General features: G+C 36.5%; 1 protein-coding gene across 1 annotated transcript; it reads left to right on the plus strand.

The window, feature by feature from the left end:
- The first annotated feature begins 1,376 nt into the window (after positions 1 to 1,376).
- LOC121418176 (RNA polymerase II-associated factor 1 homolog) lies at positions 1,377 to 18,477 on the plus strand. Its single transcript, XM_041611898.1, has 14 exons — positions 1,377 to 1,523; positions 4,423 to 4,446; positions 5,062 to 5,270; positions 5,567 to 5,642; positions 6,973 to 7,074; positions 8,055 to 8,103; positions 8,542 to 8,598; positions 9,126 to 9,194; positions 9,687 to 9,790; positions 10,860 to 10,976; positions 14,076 to 14,204; positions 15,350 to 15,449; positions 16,411 to 16,606; positions 17,310 to 18,477. Exons 1-14 carry the CDS (start codon positions 1,477 to 1,479, stop codon positions 17,663 to 17,665), a joined length of 1,635 nt encoding a protein of 544 aa, XP_041467832.1. The 5' UTR covers positions 1,377 to 1,476; the 3' UTR covers positions 17,666 to 18,477.
- Positions 18,478 to 18,774: the final 297 nt, after the last annotated feature.

Genomic DNA, 18,774 nt, shown 5'->3' on the forward strand with positions numbered 1-18,774 from the left:
TACATCACAAAATTTCGGGATAAAAAAAAACTCAACGAGCAAAGTAACAATGAACAAATAAGCAAAAAAAGAAAGAAAGAAATTATTGGTAAGGTATTTCTCACAATTCTTTTTTTCGAGAGATTTTTACTTTTTCATGAATAAAAATACAGAGTCTAGTTTCATGGGAATTACCTTGATCATTAATTGAGAAACTTATAGGATAATATCATTTGATATACTATTGGAAACCAAGCAATGAACGATGGAATAAAAAAAAAGAAAGGAGCGGAAGTGGGCATAAAATTCACCATAGGCCTACTGTTAAAAATGATTTAAACAACACTGCTTAATATGTGAATCGCACAGTAGTTGTTTAAACAGTTTAAACATGTGTTTAAGATCTAAAAAAACATGCTTGAATTTTTGATAAATTAAATATTTGAATTTAAACTTTGTACACGTTGTTCAATATTTTAAACACTGAACAACTACTGTGCGATTCACATAATAAACAGTGTTGTTTAAATTATTTTAAAAACAAGTACATCCTCACGCACATCATAGCCTTCTTTTACAATTTAAACCCTTTTTTCAAGTTGAAAAATGATAATCATGCAGGATAGAAAGCCCCCCCCCCTTCCAGCATTGGCCCACACTTCCTCCTTTTTGGGAGAGACAATCTGTTCTTTATGTCTTTCTTCCTTTTTGACAGATTTTTATACGGGTATTAAAAAAAATTATTGCGAACGCAGAACGTTAAGGATGGTATTGGTTTTTTTTAGGTCTACATGTAATATAGAACTTAAAAAACGGGACATTTTTATTTACTTTTTACTATTATGAAAAAGGATTTAGCACGGGGAGCGAGCAGAAAATTTGTGATATTCTAATCATTGAAAACTGATACTTTCAGAAAACTTACATGACATGATAATCAATTCGGAATCAATTACAAACGAATTTGAGATGATAAAGAGCTCAAATCATGTGTCTGGCAGCTCTGGCTGATGTCAAACTGTGTTTAAACTACCAATTCCAAAATTGTATGCTTTTTGTATTTGAAATATGTATAATGTATTTATTTTGTTTTTGTTTTAATCAATTCTATGTACTTGTTTTTCTTTGTGTTTGTTTGCTCCAAGGGGCCCTTCTGAAGGGCCTCGATCGGATCGTGGAATGGTTTTGTATACCTGTATTTTCTTAATAAGCATATTTTTCTTCCCTGAATATCATATTATTTTGATCTGATCTGTTTCTTGATTATCCTGATAATCTTTCAACAGTCTCGTCAGGATTTTTAATTTTGTTTTCAAAACATAAGAAAATGTGTAATTTGTCAAGGAATTAAATGCTTGTTTTCTTTTATTTTTTGCTTACTCGTGGACATCGCTCAATCCGTATATCGTTCAATTTACATGTGCTATGTTTTTCTGTTTGCACCAAACCAAATTTTGCTGTCGATTTTCTTCTCTTTTATTTGCTCAGTGAATCGAAATGCCGCCGACAATACAGAGTGGAGAAAGAAAGGACAGAGATCGGAAGTATGTATATTTGTTTTTTTTTACTAATTGATTGTGCGAAGTTGCAAACCATGGCCCAGTATTTCGGCCAAGGCCCTCGCCGATTTGAGCAAAACTTTAGCCGAGAGCCTCGGCTCAAGTTTTGCTCAAATCGGCCAACGGCCACCATGGCCACGCTATTGCTCCCGCGCCACGGCCTATGGCGCCTAGCTATTACAGGTGCCGTACGGCGGGCTGGAGCTCCGGGGCCCAGGGACAGGGTGACCAGATTTCACAAAATGAAATACGGGACAATAACAAACCATGCTGCACGAGCGGATCGAACGAGCCAGGACTTGATATAATAATGATAAAAAGGTCAACAAAGAAGGCTACACGGTACTTAGACTTGTGAAGAAAAAATATAGGAAGGGAGGGTGAATGAAAGAATGAAGGAGAGAAATAAAATGATAAATTGAGAAGAAAGACAGAAAAATGAAGGGGAAAACGAAGGAAATAAAAAGAAAGTTAGAATAAAAGGATGAAAGAAAGGAAAAAGGAGGGGGAAAGGTTTCCATCATTCTTTGAAATGAATATAGAAAGAAAGGAAGGGAAGATGAATAATCAATAAATATGTGAAAGAAAAAAAGGAGACAAAGAAAAAAAGGAGGAGGAAAGAAAAGTGTTTCCTTCATTCTTTGAAAGAAAGAAAGAAGAAAAACAGGAAGGAAGGAAAGTGAGGGGGGAAGAAAGAAAGAATAAGGGAAAAAATTAGAAGGAAAATAGAATTAAAAATGAAAGAAAGGAGAGGGAGGAGAGAATGAAAAACAAGGTAATGGGAGGGGAGAAAGAATGAAAGGAGAAGAAGGGAGAAGGAAGCAAAGAAAATAAGGAAAGAAAAAATTAAGGAAATAAAAAAAATTAAAAAGTAGGAAAGTAAGAGATAGAAGGGAAAAATGAACAGAGAGATAGAGGAAGGATCAGGAAAGAAAGATATACAAAATAAAGAAAGATGGAACAAAAAATTGGCAAACAGGAATGATAGAAGGATGAAGAAAGAAGAATAGAAAAAAAAAGCTTCAAGCAAACAAATCTAACCAAACAAAAATCATGATATTTCTTAAATTAAAAAAACTAAATTGTTTTAGAAATAAATATCAAAGTGAAACATTGTCAAACTTAAAAATTAGATGAAACATCGCGGCATCATACAGGGATCTCTCCCATCCCATTTCAAGTTCGCATTGATCACAGGAACAAGACTCAAAATGAAAGCCGAAACAACTAGATCTAGTTTATGAAAACTCAATAACTTGTCCCTCCGATTACATCTCCAAATCAGTAATCTGAGAATCAATAATATATTCATAAAAATTTCCCGCCGCTTTTGTGATTATTTTGGTGGAAAAACTGTTTATCATGCCACACACAGGCAAGAGGCCAGTTCATTTGCAATGTACTTTTTTGGGGTTAGCAAGAAAATCGCCGCAGAACTTGGAAAAGGTTACAGTAAATTTTCTTCGTCATCTTTTGGTTATTTGATGAAAATTCTTCACTTTTCTATGCATTAACTATATTTCAATATTCTGAAATACGGGACAAATAGTCGTCCCGGAAGGGTTCGTCGGGATGCCGGGACAAAGGAGCAAAATATGGGACGATCCAGGGAAATATGGGACTTGTGGTCACTCTGCCGGGGCCTGTTGGCTGTTGCACGACGAGATGAGCGATACGTAGGAACGTCCTCACACGTATTGCGAGGTTAGTATAACTTGCTAACCTCACTCCATGAACCGCGTTTGGCAGTGGATTTCTAACTAGTGCCGCGCCGTGTAGTGGGTCGCGCGTGCTGGGATCTCACTTCTAGTTCTTCTTTACTTTTATCATCAAAGTGTTGAGTATATGCCTAATTAAGGCTCCCATAAAAGTAAACACTTTACTAACAAGAATATATATATATGATATATATTGCTGAACATCAAAATGCCTAAACAGATACCTATTCATGAGCATAAATGTTTAATGTTTCATTTGTGAACTGATGAGCTTAATTTCTTTTCATGTGCATGCATACTGTAACTTAGGATTGGAAGAAATCATGTAACTGGTAAACGCTTTACTAACATGAATATCAGTATGTGGGACTGGAGTGAAATTTCATGGTATCTTTGGAAGAGTTTTAAAAGGTGAAGAAATGAAATATCATCATCATTGATTTTAACATATTTTGTCAATATCATACTAATAATTAACATACACGAAAATCAAGTAAAAAAATTATTTGTCCGGGGGTCAAATTCAAGGTCAAAATAAATGTCAAAGTTCACGACCTTATAAATCGCTCCAATACATTATTTGATGCATGTTTTGGATTCCTCTCAATATTTCCTATTAAATAGTACCAGTTAAGTGAAAATTAGTCAACACGTTATGACGCAGTGGCTATTAAAAGTTGAAGGTCACTCCCATTTTTGTCAAAACAAGGAGAAAAGGGCGGGCCGTAGCACGAGAACCGACGGACCAATTGGACTATTTTTTTCGTTTTATGCATGGGCCATGGTGAATTTTATGTGTACCAATTTACAACAAATTCCGAGAGGGTCGCGTGCAAAATTGCACATTCATTGGGTGAATTGGCATGGAATGACCCAGTGTATATACATGTAGGGGTAAACAAGTATCACTGACAAGTCTGAGGTTGCATGTTCAAGGCCAAATGTCATTTATTGTCAATGAACGTAGTATTTTATCATTAGATGAATGGTGTTTTTTGAATTATTTATTTTATAGTAGTTTTCAAAGTCAGCACTGCTGCTATATTGAATCGCGCTATGCAGGTAAGACAGCCAGAGGCACTCCACTTGTTTATTTCATTTGTTCATGTTTTCCCACTTCTTTTGGGAATCTAATCTTTTATTTTCTCTCGTATTTTTCTTGACAGATCCCGTTCTACAGGCCCAGCCAGGTAAATGGATTGTGTATTTTTTATGTCAAGGATATGTTTCAAAATTTTTGTAATTACAATTAGTGTGAAAATAGAAGAATTATTTCAAAGGTGAAATTTACATACATATTTAATGCCAAGGAGTCTACATCCTGCTCATAGAATGCTTAATATGAAAAGATTATTGTCTTTGATATCCAAACTTTTTTGAATAGGCAGTTTTTATGAAGTACATGGAAAATTGCCATTGAGATGAATTGCCTTAAAAATCCCATTTCTATAAAGGTCTCTCAGAATATAAATCTAATTGGAGCAGCATGTTTGCTGTTAAAGTAAATCTGTCCTTAAAGATAATCGGCTTAAGTAATTTGTTTTGTTTATTATCCGCATAATTGGGTTTATGAAAGGGGTATTAGTTAAATGACCTTTATGACCGTAACATGTAAAAACATGGCCATGTTTAATACTGTATTATCAGCATTGTACATGTAATTAGGACCTCATAACATGAAGCTTAGCTTTCCATCATGTGGTTGATTTGTATGGTTGATGGCATTGATTATTGCATATGATAAAAAGCCCTTTTATGTGGATCGAGCCAGTAAATGGATTGTCCTGTTTTTCTTTTCTATCAAGGTCTGACATTGTCTGTCGAGTGAAGTATGCCAACTCCCTTCCCGACATCCCGTTTGATCCCAAGTTCATCACCTACCCGTTTGAGGCCAACCGCTTTGTCCAATACAATGCCACGTCGTTAGAGAGAAATTACAAGCATGAGCTTCTGGCTGAGCATGACCTGGGGGTGACCATCGATCTCATCAACCCTGACACATACAGAATTCCAGGTAAACACCTGTTTTAGGCTCACTTTTCACTTTTCAACTGTGAAAGTAAAAACCTTAAGTAAATTCTTTTAAACCATTGTAAATTTTATAGAGTGAATTATATGTTTAGCTCACCATTTTCTTTCATTTAAATTCACAGTTTCTGTATTGTGAAATTTTCATCTCACTACTTCAGACTGTGTGTTATGCACTGCATGAAAACCTAAGGTCTGCTTGCAGACTAGCTAGCACCGGTAAGGGTGGTGACGGTAGTGAGGAAATGGTATTGATCCTGATTTTGTTTTCTCTCTTGATAGATGAACATGTTGAATTGGACATAGCAGATGAGAAGCTTCTTGAAGAAGAGATTGCAACCCCAGGAGATTCTAAGAGGTAAGTTACTTTAATTCATATATACATTAAGCATCACTCTACCTTTACACAAATTTCCGGGAGTGCTGTGGATCCAAGAAATCAGGCTTCCAGTTATGTGCCACTGTTTTCCTTCTAATTGACTGGAAGCTGCACAGTGTCAGCTCTGTTAGTATGATAAGAGGGGTTTACATGTACTACTCAAGTGGTGAGCAGAACCGCTGGTCTGCTGACACCTTGTACAATCGTATCTTGCATCTATTCACCATTGTATATGTAGCTACGATCTTCAGGGAGTGAGTTCCAGTCACTAATGACCCGCTGGCAGAATGCATCTTACATACTTGCCAACCATTCCGATTTTGGCGGAATCATCCCGATTTTTTATTGCCAATTCTGCATTACGAATATCAACTCCATAATTGCGATTTTCATTAATTTTTACATTGATAATATTGAAAAAACGGCTGGAGCGAAGGTTAGACCAATCTGAAGCTTGCGGGCACCTGGATATCACGATATCCCAAATAGCATTATTTTTCCACTAACTGAAGTTTACTGAACACATTCTTGTACGTAGTTTTTCACTTTGCCTATCTCACATGGCGCGCACATTGCAGAAGCGCGTGCAAACACAGCTAGAGCGACAACACATGCAAATGAATCCTGTTGATTTTCCTGTTTCATATTTCATTACTTTGGGACAAAATTAAGATATTTTTCTTCTTTGTGGACAGGTAAAAGGCACTTCAAAAGTGAAGGAAGCCCCCCATTTCATGTTCTAAAATTCCAAATATTTCTAACCGTGGCAGGGGGGTACCCCACACCCTTCCCGCGCAAAATGTCACACGCCGTTACTCTGCGTGCAAAATGGATTCCTCTTTTTTTTCTTCTAAAGTTGGCAAGTATGATCTTTCCTAACCTTGCTCAAGCATCTGAGCTTTGAAAGCTTCATAAGATAAATGTTCATTCAGCTTACAAGATATTATTTATTTCATTTTAATTATAATTCAGGGGGTGGATGTCAGTTTTTCCAATTTACAATTAGGAGAATTGAATGGAATTGAATGCTCTGTTTTTCTCATTCTTCCCTCTTGATATGGAGAATAGAATACATAGAAAATTGGTGAGAATTGTATGGTATGTACAAAAATATTCAAATGCACAAATATATGCTAATATGTAACTGTGGGTGGTAATCAAATTGTCATAAAATTTATGTAAATTTGCTGGCCAAGTCGTAGTCTTTAAACTTTGTATTATGCCAAGTACTCATGGAGGTAGTATCGCTCAGTTTGCAAATTTGATTGAATTTTCACCTTATTCTTCTTAAAAAAATCTTTGCGTGCAGATCCCGGCAACATTCCAAGAGCGTTTCATGGCTTAGAAAGACAGAATATATCTCCAGTGAATACAACAGATCTCAGCATAGCAAGGACAAAGTTGAAACAAAGTGAGTACATTGTATGTTTTTTTTTACCAACGATTGATTTTTTTTTTATAAGCTTAATCATTATGACTAAGATCATCAAAGATATAATTTTCAATAATATGTTTCATATAACATCACTATTGCTTGAAAGATGGATCATGACAGACCACCTACTTGCAGATTGAATGTATAGTTCTTTATATTCTTATTGTTGTTGTTGTCTGTGGTGGTGATACTGATAATAATAACAAACATTCACAACAACAACATTCAAAGAAAGAATAATTCATTTTCTGAGCTTGTCAGATTATTCCACATAATATTTTTTTTTACATGTGTTGTATACTTTCATATAATTCATAATATGCTTTCCTTATACCCTACCAAGTGCATATTTGTTTTTGTTATGGACCGGGGTTAATTCTAAACTTTATTGTTCATTGTTCATTTGATTGGTTTAAATAAACATTAAACATGATTACGAGGATGATGAGGATGGTGATGATGATGATGGTGGTGGTGATGGTGGTGGTGGTGATGGTGGTGGTGGTGGTGGTGATGGTGGTGGTGTTGGTGGTGGTGATAGTGGTGGTTTTGGTGGTGGTGATGGTGATAATGGTGACAATAATAATGATAATATTTAATAATGATCTTAATTATTACAACTGAAGGCCTGGTCACATGGCCCGATCGTTGTTGGAGCGGTCGTGGAGCGGAGAGAAAAAAATCATCACCGCTCGCTACCGTTCACCATTTTCAATTTCGATTGGTTGTTTTTTTGTTTTGATTTTTTCCCTTATTTTGGGAGCGAAATTCAACACTCTCTCTACCGCTCCAACAACGCTCGGGCGGTGTGACCAGGCCTTAATAACAACGATAATGATTGATCTCAAACTGTTTTCCTGCAAACCTATCTTTTTTTAACCTTATGTTTTTGTTCTGTACAATGAGATGTCACTGATTTCATACTCCCTGTTGGTTTTCTCCTTATCTCTTCACAGAGTCGCTTACCATCTCAAGAAACAATTCAATGAAGAGGATCTTTACAAGGTAATGTGGATTATGCTTTATAAATTTCTAACATATTTCAAGAGGTGCACTTCTATTCTTATTCATGTTTAAGTATACATTTGCCAATATTAAAGATGTAAATGTTATTGGTGATCATTTTTATTTCATACAAAGAAATGTTATGAACTGATATAAAATGCTCTTTATATTACACAAATTGCATTTTTTTTTAGAATGTACATATTCATGTATATGTATCACAAAGTTAATGCATTGTATGGGTTCAAACTTCTATTTCATTTCATACGAAGTACCAGACTGAATTTAAAAGATACATATTTGATATGGTTAACTCTAATTAACCATTGTAGAATTCAAACTGTCCTATTTATTTACTTAGCGATAACTCTGAAATACCTTTGTAAGTAGCCTGGGGTTCAGATTTTAAAATCAAAATGATTTTTTTTGTTAAATCAGGACCGCAGCAACCAGATCAGTGCAATCCAGAAGACATTTGAAGATGCAAAGAAACCGGTAAGTATTCTGAGTTTTGTGAGTTTGGATCTCTTTTGAGACATAATTAATTACGGAATGTGAAGTACGCCTGGCGCACTATGTCTGCGCAGTGCCCCTTGTCTGCGCCTAGACCTATCTGCGCCATTTTAATCAAAGAAGAAAAATAACCCTAATCTTTATATCTGCACAAAGTAGACATATATTCGTAAAAAATCTGAGTCAAAATCATAAAATAATGTGAAAATTCAGGCTTTCATGTACTTCAAAGACTTCAATATGCCATCTTCATCAAAACATTCCTTAAGAGCTCTTTAGGTATTTCATTGTCAAAGCCCCAAGTTGCCCTATCTCTTTTTCCCTGGGATGCAGTGCATTAAGTTTGAAAATCATTTCTCATAACGTAAAGGAATTTTTCAGCCATTTTTGTGCATCTATGAATCCAATAAAGCTTATTTTAATGATGATCCACCCAAGATATATATCTCCTCAAGCATTGTTTCTGCTCTTAATGTATTGTCATTTCCTGTTACATCCATCTTTGCTAGATTGAAACACATTACAGCAAATCTCGTGTTACTCCAGTTGAAATCCTGCCAGTCTTCCCAGACTTTGAGGTAAGATTCAAAGTGTCATTGATTTGCATTTTATCCAGACAAAGATTGGATATGTTCACATCCAATATTTTATTTATTTTTTGTAGGGTATTTACCTGATAAAAATTATGAAGTCCGTCTAAATTTCACCAAACTTTGCAAAGAAGTACTTTGTTCTATGTAGAGGCCAAATATGGTTCATATAAAGCAGATTAGCAGCCGGGTAGAATGATGTAATCAAAGAGATTGTGGTCCATGTTAGACCTCATGGGAGCACAAAATTGAGTTTTAATCCTCTTGCGAAAACCTACGTAGTATGCCTAGCAAATGATTATGTAAACTCTTGTTGGAATGCTCCCCAGGGAGTGGAGAAAGGCATATATATTTGTGTGCAGGCAAGCCAGGATCTGATAACCAGGAGTAATAAAGTATCTGTTACGCGACATTATTCCAATGTATTAGGTACTGTATGAAAATAAAACCTTTTTGTGTGATTATTATCTTTGTCCTTAGACCTGGATTCATCCATGTGCTCAAGTCATCTTTGATTCGGATCCAGCTGTAAGGGATAAATCAACACAACAACAGATTGAGGAGATGTCACAGGCCATGATCAGGTGGGTTATAGATTACGAAAGCCATTGTACAAATAATGAATGTTTATGAGTGCAATGTACAGAATACTTCATTCAGTGAAAGATGAAATGATACATTCAACGAGGCGTAGCGGAGATGAAAAGATCGTACATTTCATCTTTCACCAAATGAAGTATTCTGTTCATTGCACGAATGATGAGAACATTCATTATTTGGTTTATATGACACCTAAAATAGATTCTTTTTCATATGAAATTTATGAATTTCGATGCAAAATATGTTCATGCAGTGTGAGCTTGGTCTATTGATTGTCGCGTACAGTATTATATACAATATGTGCACTGCAAACACAAGTGATGAATGGGTGCCTGCTGTCTCTATGCTTGCATACAATGGACAAATTGCATGGATCAAAGTTGCGTGGTTGATGACGTCATTGTAAAATGGGCTGAATAATCGATGTCAAACAACCAATCAAATGACTAGGATCTATCTAGGTGTCATATAAAGATTGATACTACATAGATCAAACTAGGAAAAATACACATGTTTGACTGGTTTAGAGCAAACCTATCAGTGAACATCACCTACATGTATATGGTACTCCTTGTGAATCGCTCAATGCACACGATTGAGTGACAGACACTGAACTCTACCACTAGTACTAAGTTCAGTGTCGAGTGGCTTGCTGTGTCTGGTTTGCAGCATGGCAATCACTAGATATATAGGCCTGCATTCTGAAGTCTGGTTTAACTTAGACCATGGTCTAACTGTGCTAAAATTATGGAAAGCCAAACGTTTCAAAATTTTGTTTGCAGTGAATGCTTCTCATGTTTACTGTGCTCTTTACCAATTATTTAATGATGATGACAACTGTCATCTTATCTTTCCCAGGCAGTTAATGTGTTGGGAGTCAACTGAGCTGATACATTGAACCTGTACTGTTATAGATTTATGTAACAACTGGCTTTCCATAGTTAAATCACAACTTAAAAACAGAGTTTAAATTAAATTCGACTTCAGAATACGGGCCATAGTTTAATTTTTCTGTGAAACTCATGTATTTTAAATATTTTCTTCTCCCTCCAGGGGTATGGTTGATGAGAGTGAGGAGCAGTTTGTTGGATATTTCTTACCAACGGAGGAGACGTGTAGGAAGCGAAAGAGAGATTTTGAGGAAGATATCGATTATGTGGAAGGAGAAGAGTAAGTTGATCTATTTTTATTTCATGTCATTTCATTAATCATAAGAAGAGCACTGTCAGCATCTATTTAGAAATAATTTATTCTGAGGTATACTATTATTATCTCGCTTTAGCCCCATCTGCCTCCTCCAGCACTGTGCATTTAAATCTAAAGAATTAATCCTACTGTGTACCCACTCACCTCATCTGGAACACTCACACATCCTTCAAACTGGATGTCAGAAATAGGAACTCAACAAAACAATAAAAATCAAACATTTTATGTTCGACATAGTTCTTTACAAAAATAATTGATAATTGGAAGCATAATTACCATGTCACACAACTCAATAAAAATCGCTGTTTTGTACAAAATTGCCCGCAAGGTGGTCACCATATCATGAACTCTTTGTCACCGCAGAGGGCACTTTTGAACTCACTCTGTACATGTATGTAGAGAGATTCCTCCAACAGATCAGTTGATCACCTGCAAGGAGGTTACTTGTGCCCGCTGCAGCAAAAAAAAACATGCAATATACCGTAAGTAACGGTGTATTAACCGCACCCGTGTATTAACCGCACCCCCAACTTTGGACAAAAAAAAAAATTCTTCTCACATTTACATGCATATTTGAGGTACGAAGAAACAAAAACTAAGTTTAAGATTTCAAAGTTAAGTATCCAAAGAGATTACCGGTATGCGGAAATCTGCTGTTCTTGATCAATTCATCTACAAATGTTAGAAAGAAAGAACGGTCCCGACAATATTGGCCACTTACACACTCACTCACCTCACAGTCACAGTGTACACACACACAGAACTGCCATTACATTGCAAACTACATACAGTAGCAGTCATGCCAGTACATCTTATCAAATTATGATCTGTGTCTTTCCCAGCGTAGGAGGAAGAAACATTCACATTTCTTGCATCACAACCTCACAATCACTTTCAGAAATTTGATGTCTTAGCATGAATTTTGGATACGGGATTACAGGAAAGTTCAAGAAAGAAAGAAATTGACATTTTTTTCCAGTTGTTTTTGTCTCACCTGCGAAGCAAAGTGAGACTATAGGCGCCGCTTTTCCGACGGCGGCGGCGGCGGCGGCGGCGTCAACATCAAATCTTAACCTGAGGTTAAGTTTTTGAAATGACATCATAACTTAGAAAGTATATGGACCTAGTTCATGAAACTTGGCCATAAGGTTAATCAAGTATTACTGAACATCCTATTAGAGTTTCATGTCACATGACCAAGGTCAAAGGTCATTTAGGGTCAATGAACTTAGACCATGTTGGAGGAATCAACATCGAAATCTTAACCTGTGGTTAAGTTTTTGAAATGTCATCATAACTTAGAAAATATATGGACCTAGTTCATGAAACTTGGACATAAGGTTAATCAAGTATCACTGAACATCCTGCATGAGTTTCACGTCACATGACCAAGGTCAAAGGTCATTTAGGGTCAATGAACTTTGGCCGAATTGGAGATATCTGTTGAATTCCCATCATAACTTTGAAAGTTTATGGATCTGATTCATGAAACTTGGACATAATAGTAATCAAGCATCACTGAAAATTTTGTGCAAGTTTCAGGTCTCATGATTAAGGTCAAAGGTCATTAGGGTCAATGAACTTTGGCCGAATCGGGGGTATCTGTTGAATTACCATCATAACTTTGGAAGTTTATTGGGCTAGTTCATTAAACTTGGACATTAGAGTAATCAAGTATCACTGAACATCCTGTGCACATTTCAGGTCACATGACCAAGGTCAAAGGTCAATGAACTTTGGCCGAATTGGGTGTATCTGTTGAATTACCATCATAACTTTGAAAGTTTATGGATCTGATTCATGAAACTTGTACATAAGAGTAATCAAGTATCACTGAATATCCTGTTTGAGTTTCAGGTCACATGATCATGGTCAAAGGTCATGTAAGGTCAATGAACTTTGGCCATGTTGGGGTTTTTTGTTGAATAACCATCATATCTCTGTAAGTTTATTGGTCTAGTTCATAAAAAGTGGACATAAGAGTAACCATGTATCACTGAACATCTTGTGCGAGTTAGAGTAGTATTCAAAGTCAGCACTGCTGCTATATTGAACCGCGTGATGCAGGTGAGACGGCCAGAGGCATTCCACTTGTTTACTGCTTCGTGCCGTCTCTCTCGTGCGTGGTTTAAATAGCGCCAGCTTAAGTCGCACTATAACCATATCACAACGCAATCTCTAAATTCACTCAACTCCCGCTTGCGATGCCTCCCGCTCAGCGGTGACAAAATTTTACCGAGTATGCTTGGCGTCTCTTTTAATTTAGCCAGGAAACTTCACTACTTTGAATTGAAAATAAAGTCAAAATTAGTGTCATGAAGGTGGATGCGTTTGTTTTGGACAATATCTAATTAAGATAATAATAATTGCTTCCCATTACCCGCTGCTCATACCCCTCTAAACTACATTGCCTGGGCGGCTACGCCCGGCCACTCGATGTGTTGTGAACTGGCAGACATCGTACATGTACGTGAGGGGTTACGGCGGGCCGGCTCAAACCCGTCATCGTGTATAAACCGCACCCCCGACTTTTGCTTCTATCCCGCCGAGAAAAAGGTGCGGTTAATACACCGTTACTTACGGTATATTGGCAACCACCTTTCACTGAAGACAACACCAGATAATCTGCAGAAGTACATCATGGCAATCACGCTTCCATAGTTTTTGCTAATATTTACCCCGCTTTGTCTGTTATTATTATTTCACATTTTAATTTTTTTAAATATGTATATGTTATATACCTGGTATATCGAAATTGTACATTAAGTTTTATACTACTGCCCTGTATCGACAGTTATGCGTCATGACCTGGGCCTATCTATATTTTTACTGTTTTCTATTGTCTTTGTAAATTTCTTTCCTTTATTGTGATTTCAATAAAGTGACATCAAATCAAACAAATTTAATTGATATAAGGATTGAATTTGAATGTCTATATTGTGAAGAGAGCTGAAATAAAAAGTAAATTGAACATTACATTCTCAGATAGAAATTATAACGATGAATTATACTTGTGTCATCACAACTCTGTACATAACTCCACTCCAATTGCATTGATAACAGGTATGAATACAAGCTTACGAGAGAGTACAACTGGAATGTAAAAAACAAGGCGAGCAGAGGCTATGAAGAGAACTACTTCTTCGTCTTCCGGAAAGGAAAGGGCGTTTTCTACAATGAACTGGAAACAAGGTGAGATATAAGATGATGCATTGATTCAATTGGTGGTATTCTAATGATTAAACATAGGTTTAACCCTAGACTGCATAAGAATTTTGGGGAACGAACTATGAGAATAGCACCCATGTTGTTTTTACCTCTGTCTGTGCCATTTCTAAGTGCACCAAATTGCCAAAATATATTTAAATGTGTGTTTCATTAAATAATAACCTTTAGATATTAACTCTATGAATTGCTTTTGCAATTTGAATCATACTGCCTATTAGCATAAGAGGAGGGTGATAATTAAAGTAGTAATAATAAGAAGCATTTGTATTAAGATACGAGAGAGCCTCTTGAATGCTGTTTCTGTGTAGACAGAGCATATGACGACATACGCCAGCTTTTCCATCTGCCGCCATTCAGGGTGAGAACATTTTGACTCGGCCAGAATGAGCTTGACGAATGATTCTCTATATAAAGCAGTTTTAAACAGAGGAAATTCCCTCTCATACTAAGTGATTCAAGAGGTTCCTATATGCTCATGTACCTAGTTGTATACCTTTCTACCTGCTGCAACCTAGCTGGCTGGATAAGATACAGGAATCTCTGGTGGATGTCTCATAAAGCTGTTTGTAAAGTTACACACAACTTTATGAATGACTGGAGCATTTTCTTTACTGCTAAGTCAGCTACACAGGGATATATCATATAGCACAAGAGGGGGTAACCAGCTGTGCGTAAAATCATTGGTAATTTATGAACAGCATGATAAAACACCCACCTTGCTGGCTGGATATGATAACTAAACATAGCTCTTATCATTTCCTGTATATTCCCATTAATCATACATGTTAACAACAACATCTTATAATCATCTTCATCGTCATCATCACCATTATCATCCTCATCACCTTCATCATCATCATTATCATCATCAATCATAGTTATCATCACCATCATCATCGCTCATCATTATCATCGCCAATCATAATTATCATCTTCATCTCCAACATCATCATCACCATCAGCATTTATTTCAGTGAGTATTTTTCTTCTCACTAAGGATCACTGTCATTAGTGTCACGATGACACTCCCTCCTTTCCTTCTTTTTTTTTGAGCATCCTGCTAAATTACATTTAATTACATTTATGCTTTATTTACCTTTTTTCTCCAGGGTGCGGCTGAGTAAGAGGAGGGTCAAAGATGCACCATCTAGCAATTCTGTCTTGGTTGTTAAGCACAGAGAACTCTATGATCAAGAGTCAGCCATGCAGGTCAGTACTTTCAACTTTGATTGTATATGTTAAACCTCTTAGTACATATTCTGAACTCGGTTCAATTCAAACTCTAATCTTAGGTTGTTGTTTAACTATGGAAAGCCACATGTGACTGAAATGTTTAACAGTACAGTTTCAATTAATCAGCTCATTTGATACTCAACCATTCATAATTGCCAGGGAGTAATAACTAAGCTGATTTTCTTCACCATTACAAATGAGGAAAGTGCAAAGTAAGCATAAAAAACAAATATTGCAAACAATATTTTTACATTTTTATCTTAGCACAGTTAGACCATAGTCTAATTTAAACCAGAAATCAAAATATGGACCATGGAGACTCTGATAAAAGGTGGAATTTCTCGATAATTGATTTTTTTTAGTTTGAATGCTGCAACATGATATAGCAAGATTAGAATAATACAGGCAATGATTTCCCTTATCCTTTTCTGAAGTAAATTATCCAGTTTATGTGTAAATAACATTGTTTTTGATTGTGTGATATGATTCAAATAATAATAAAAAACAATTTAAGCCCTCTCAAAATTATGAACCTGTTTAAATCAATCATAAAAATATTTCTGTGGTTATATAGCAAAAAAAACTAATAGGTTTTGCCATATACTGTTATTTTTCCTTTCATGATGTCTAAGGTATTTTCTTGCATCTTGGTGAGTATATAGTCATGAAGTAGTCGTGGCGTAATTTCTTTCAGCAAGAAATTGATCCACATTCTGTTTCACTCGACCGAGGGTAGGTGAATAAGCACCCGATATGATTTATTCCTTGAACGCTTTAGCGCTTATGCGGTGGCTCAGCAACAGCCAGGATAATATGATGCCTAGTAGTAAGCGTAATATATGTACATTTAGTAACTGTGTGATATAAATGGATATATTATTATTGTTATTTTGATTATAAAGGATTATTATTCCAATTTGATGTGTTTCTTCTCCAGGACATGCGAATGAACCAACTGGAGAATATCATCCAGGAGGAAGAAGAAGAAGAGGAAGAGGAAGTTGAGATGGAGACTACAGAAGGAGGAGAGGGAGAAGAACAGGAGGAAGGAGGAGAAGAAGAAGAAGGAGCAGAAGGAGAAAGTCAAGAGGAGGAGGAAGAAGAGGAAAGGGAGGTGGAGCAACAAGATTCAGGTAAGCCCTTTTTTTTTCATTTTTTCTTCTAGCCCAGTTTAACTTGGCTTTTTAATCCACATTTCTACTAGGGGTGCAAATTCCTCCCCCCTCCCAAACTCAGTAATCTTATGTTGTGCCACAGATCAAGGCTTATATTAGCAAGCGAAAAGGTAGTCACTGTACCTTTTTGTTGCCCATCCCCCAACCCTACCCCCCCCTCCCCCTCCCCAAACCAAAAAAATGTAATCAAAATAAAATATATCTATCTTTTCATATTTTCAGTGTTTCCCCTCAATAATTGGGATTGGCATGTCATCTTTCTTTAAATACAAACTTTCTTCAAATATAGTAAAACAAAAGAAGCATGATTTCCTGAAAGTTTGATTATGTTGAATTGCATAAGTATACTGGCAATATCATATGGAATATTTGATGAGAAATATTGGAAAATAAATATTTGTTCCATTACATACACGCATATATAAAGTTTAGCATATATGCAGCACATTTCCATTTAACATGCCTAAAGCACTTAACAACAACATATATTAATAATGAATAGTTCTGCTCTCCAAATACTTACAGTAAGTGGATGTGGATTATATGGATGTTACACAAAATATAAATATTTTGAGCATTTTTTTCAATAATTGTGTGGCACAAACAATGGGAATAAACATATGCTAGATAATTTCTGTGATTTTTTTTTATTCTGTACTAGATGCTGAACAAGTGGAGGAAGCTGGCAGTGGAGAAGAGGAAGAACAAGAAGCAGAGGAGGAAGGAGAGGAGATGGTAGAAGGAGAGGAAGAAGAAGAAGAACAGGTGGCAAGCGGGAGCGAACAAGAGGCAGCCAGCGGAGAGGAAGAGGAGGAGGAGGAGGAGCAGGTGGAGCGAGAAGAAGATGAGGAAGAAGAGGAGGAAGAAGAGAGAGGGAAGAGGGAAGTTAGGGATGAGGAAGAGATCTTTGGTGATAGTGATAGTGAGGAAGAACAAGGAGGAGAAGAAGAGGAGGAGGAAGAGGAGCAGCAGCAGGAGAGTGAGGCGGAATCACCGGTTGCAAGTGACAGTGATTGAAACCTTCAAATAACTCTAAACCCATAGACTAATAGTTTCTGTAATTCCCATAGGCTTTGTACAGGTATCACTCGATTCCTGTAGGTAATGGGTTAACTTGTTGACTGCTGAATTCTGGAATCCCCGTAGGCATTTTACAAGGATCACCCGTTTCCAGTACATAGTGGATGAACCAGTTGACTTCTAAATTCTGTATTTCCCATAGGCATTGTACAGGGATCACTCAATTCCTATACGTAATGGGTTAACCTGTTGATTACTGAGTTGTGTTATTCCAATATGCTTTGTACATGGAACATCAGTAGGAAATGGGGTTAACTTGTTGACGGCTGAATTCTGGAATCCCCGTAGGCATTTTACAGGGATCACCCATTTCCAGTACATAGTGGGTTAATCAGTTGACTTCTGAATACTGTCATTCCCTTAGGCATTGTTCAGTTATCACCCGGTTCCAGCAGACAATGGGTTAAGGAGTCTTTACTCTTTGGCTTTGCTAAAGCTGCAGCCAAACTCGTTCACTGAACACTCTCACAAGAACTGCTCTGCATTATGTTATGTCTATCATATATGGTTAAAATCTGAGAAAGTAGAGTTTTAACACTTCTGGGGGCTATTTCACAAAGATTTAAGTATGCCTAGTTGCATGCAGTAAAAAATGCATGACCGTATTAGTCAGTTCATGTCAAGAGGACACGCACTACTGCATATTAATCAATAAGATTGCGCATTGCATATCATTTATGTGTTGGCATGTAAGTGAAACAGCCCCCAGTTGTATCCAGATGGAATGACAAAAAGAGAAAGGAAGAAAGGGTATGTCAAAGAGAAAACTCCATTCTGTAGCAATATAATGCCAAAAGTTACATTAAAAAATATGAATAACCTTTGTCACTTTATATCATCTTACATCCCCACCCCACCTCTAATACCTTGACTTTATGCTGCCTCTGTGTTGCAAGTTTAGTGTTTGGTGTCTCCCATTTTACATATTGCATCCTTTTTTCTTCCTCTCTAACTAGGCTGTATGTACAAAATCAAATTGACACTTTCACAAATGATACAATACCTAGAGGGAAGACTAGACTACAAACTCTCTATTTGTGCCGGTC

This window comes from Lytechinus variegatus, chromosome 7, assembly GCF_018143015.1.
Source record: "Lytechinus variegatus isolate NC3 chromosome 7, Lvar_3.0, whole genome shotgun sequence".
In the NCBI taxonomy this organism is placed as follows: domain Eukaryota; kingdom Metazoa; phylum Echinodermata; class Echinoidea; order Temnopleuroida; family Toxopneustidae; genus Lytechinus; species Lytechinus variegatus.

Coding starts and splice junctions, on each gene's coding strand:
- LOC121418176 (XM_041611898.1), top strand. CDS start 1,477: ATGCCGCCGACAATACAGAGTGGAGAAAGAAAGGACAGAGATCGGAA. Junction 1,524..4,422: donor AGAAAGGACAGAGATCGGAA/GTATGTATATTT, acceptor TTTTCTTGACAG/ATCCCGTTCTACAGGCCCAG. Junction 4,447..5,061: donor CGTTCTACAGGCCCAGCCAG/GTAAATGGATTG, acceptor TTTTCTATCAAG/GTCTGACATTGTCTGTCGAG.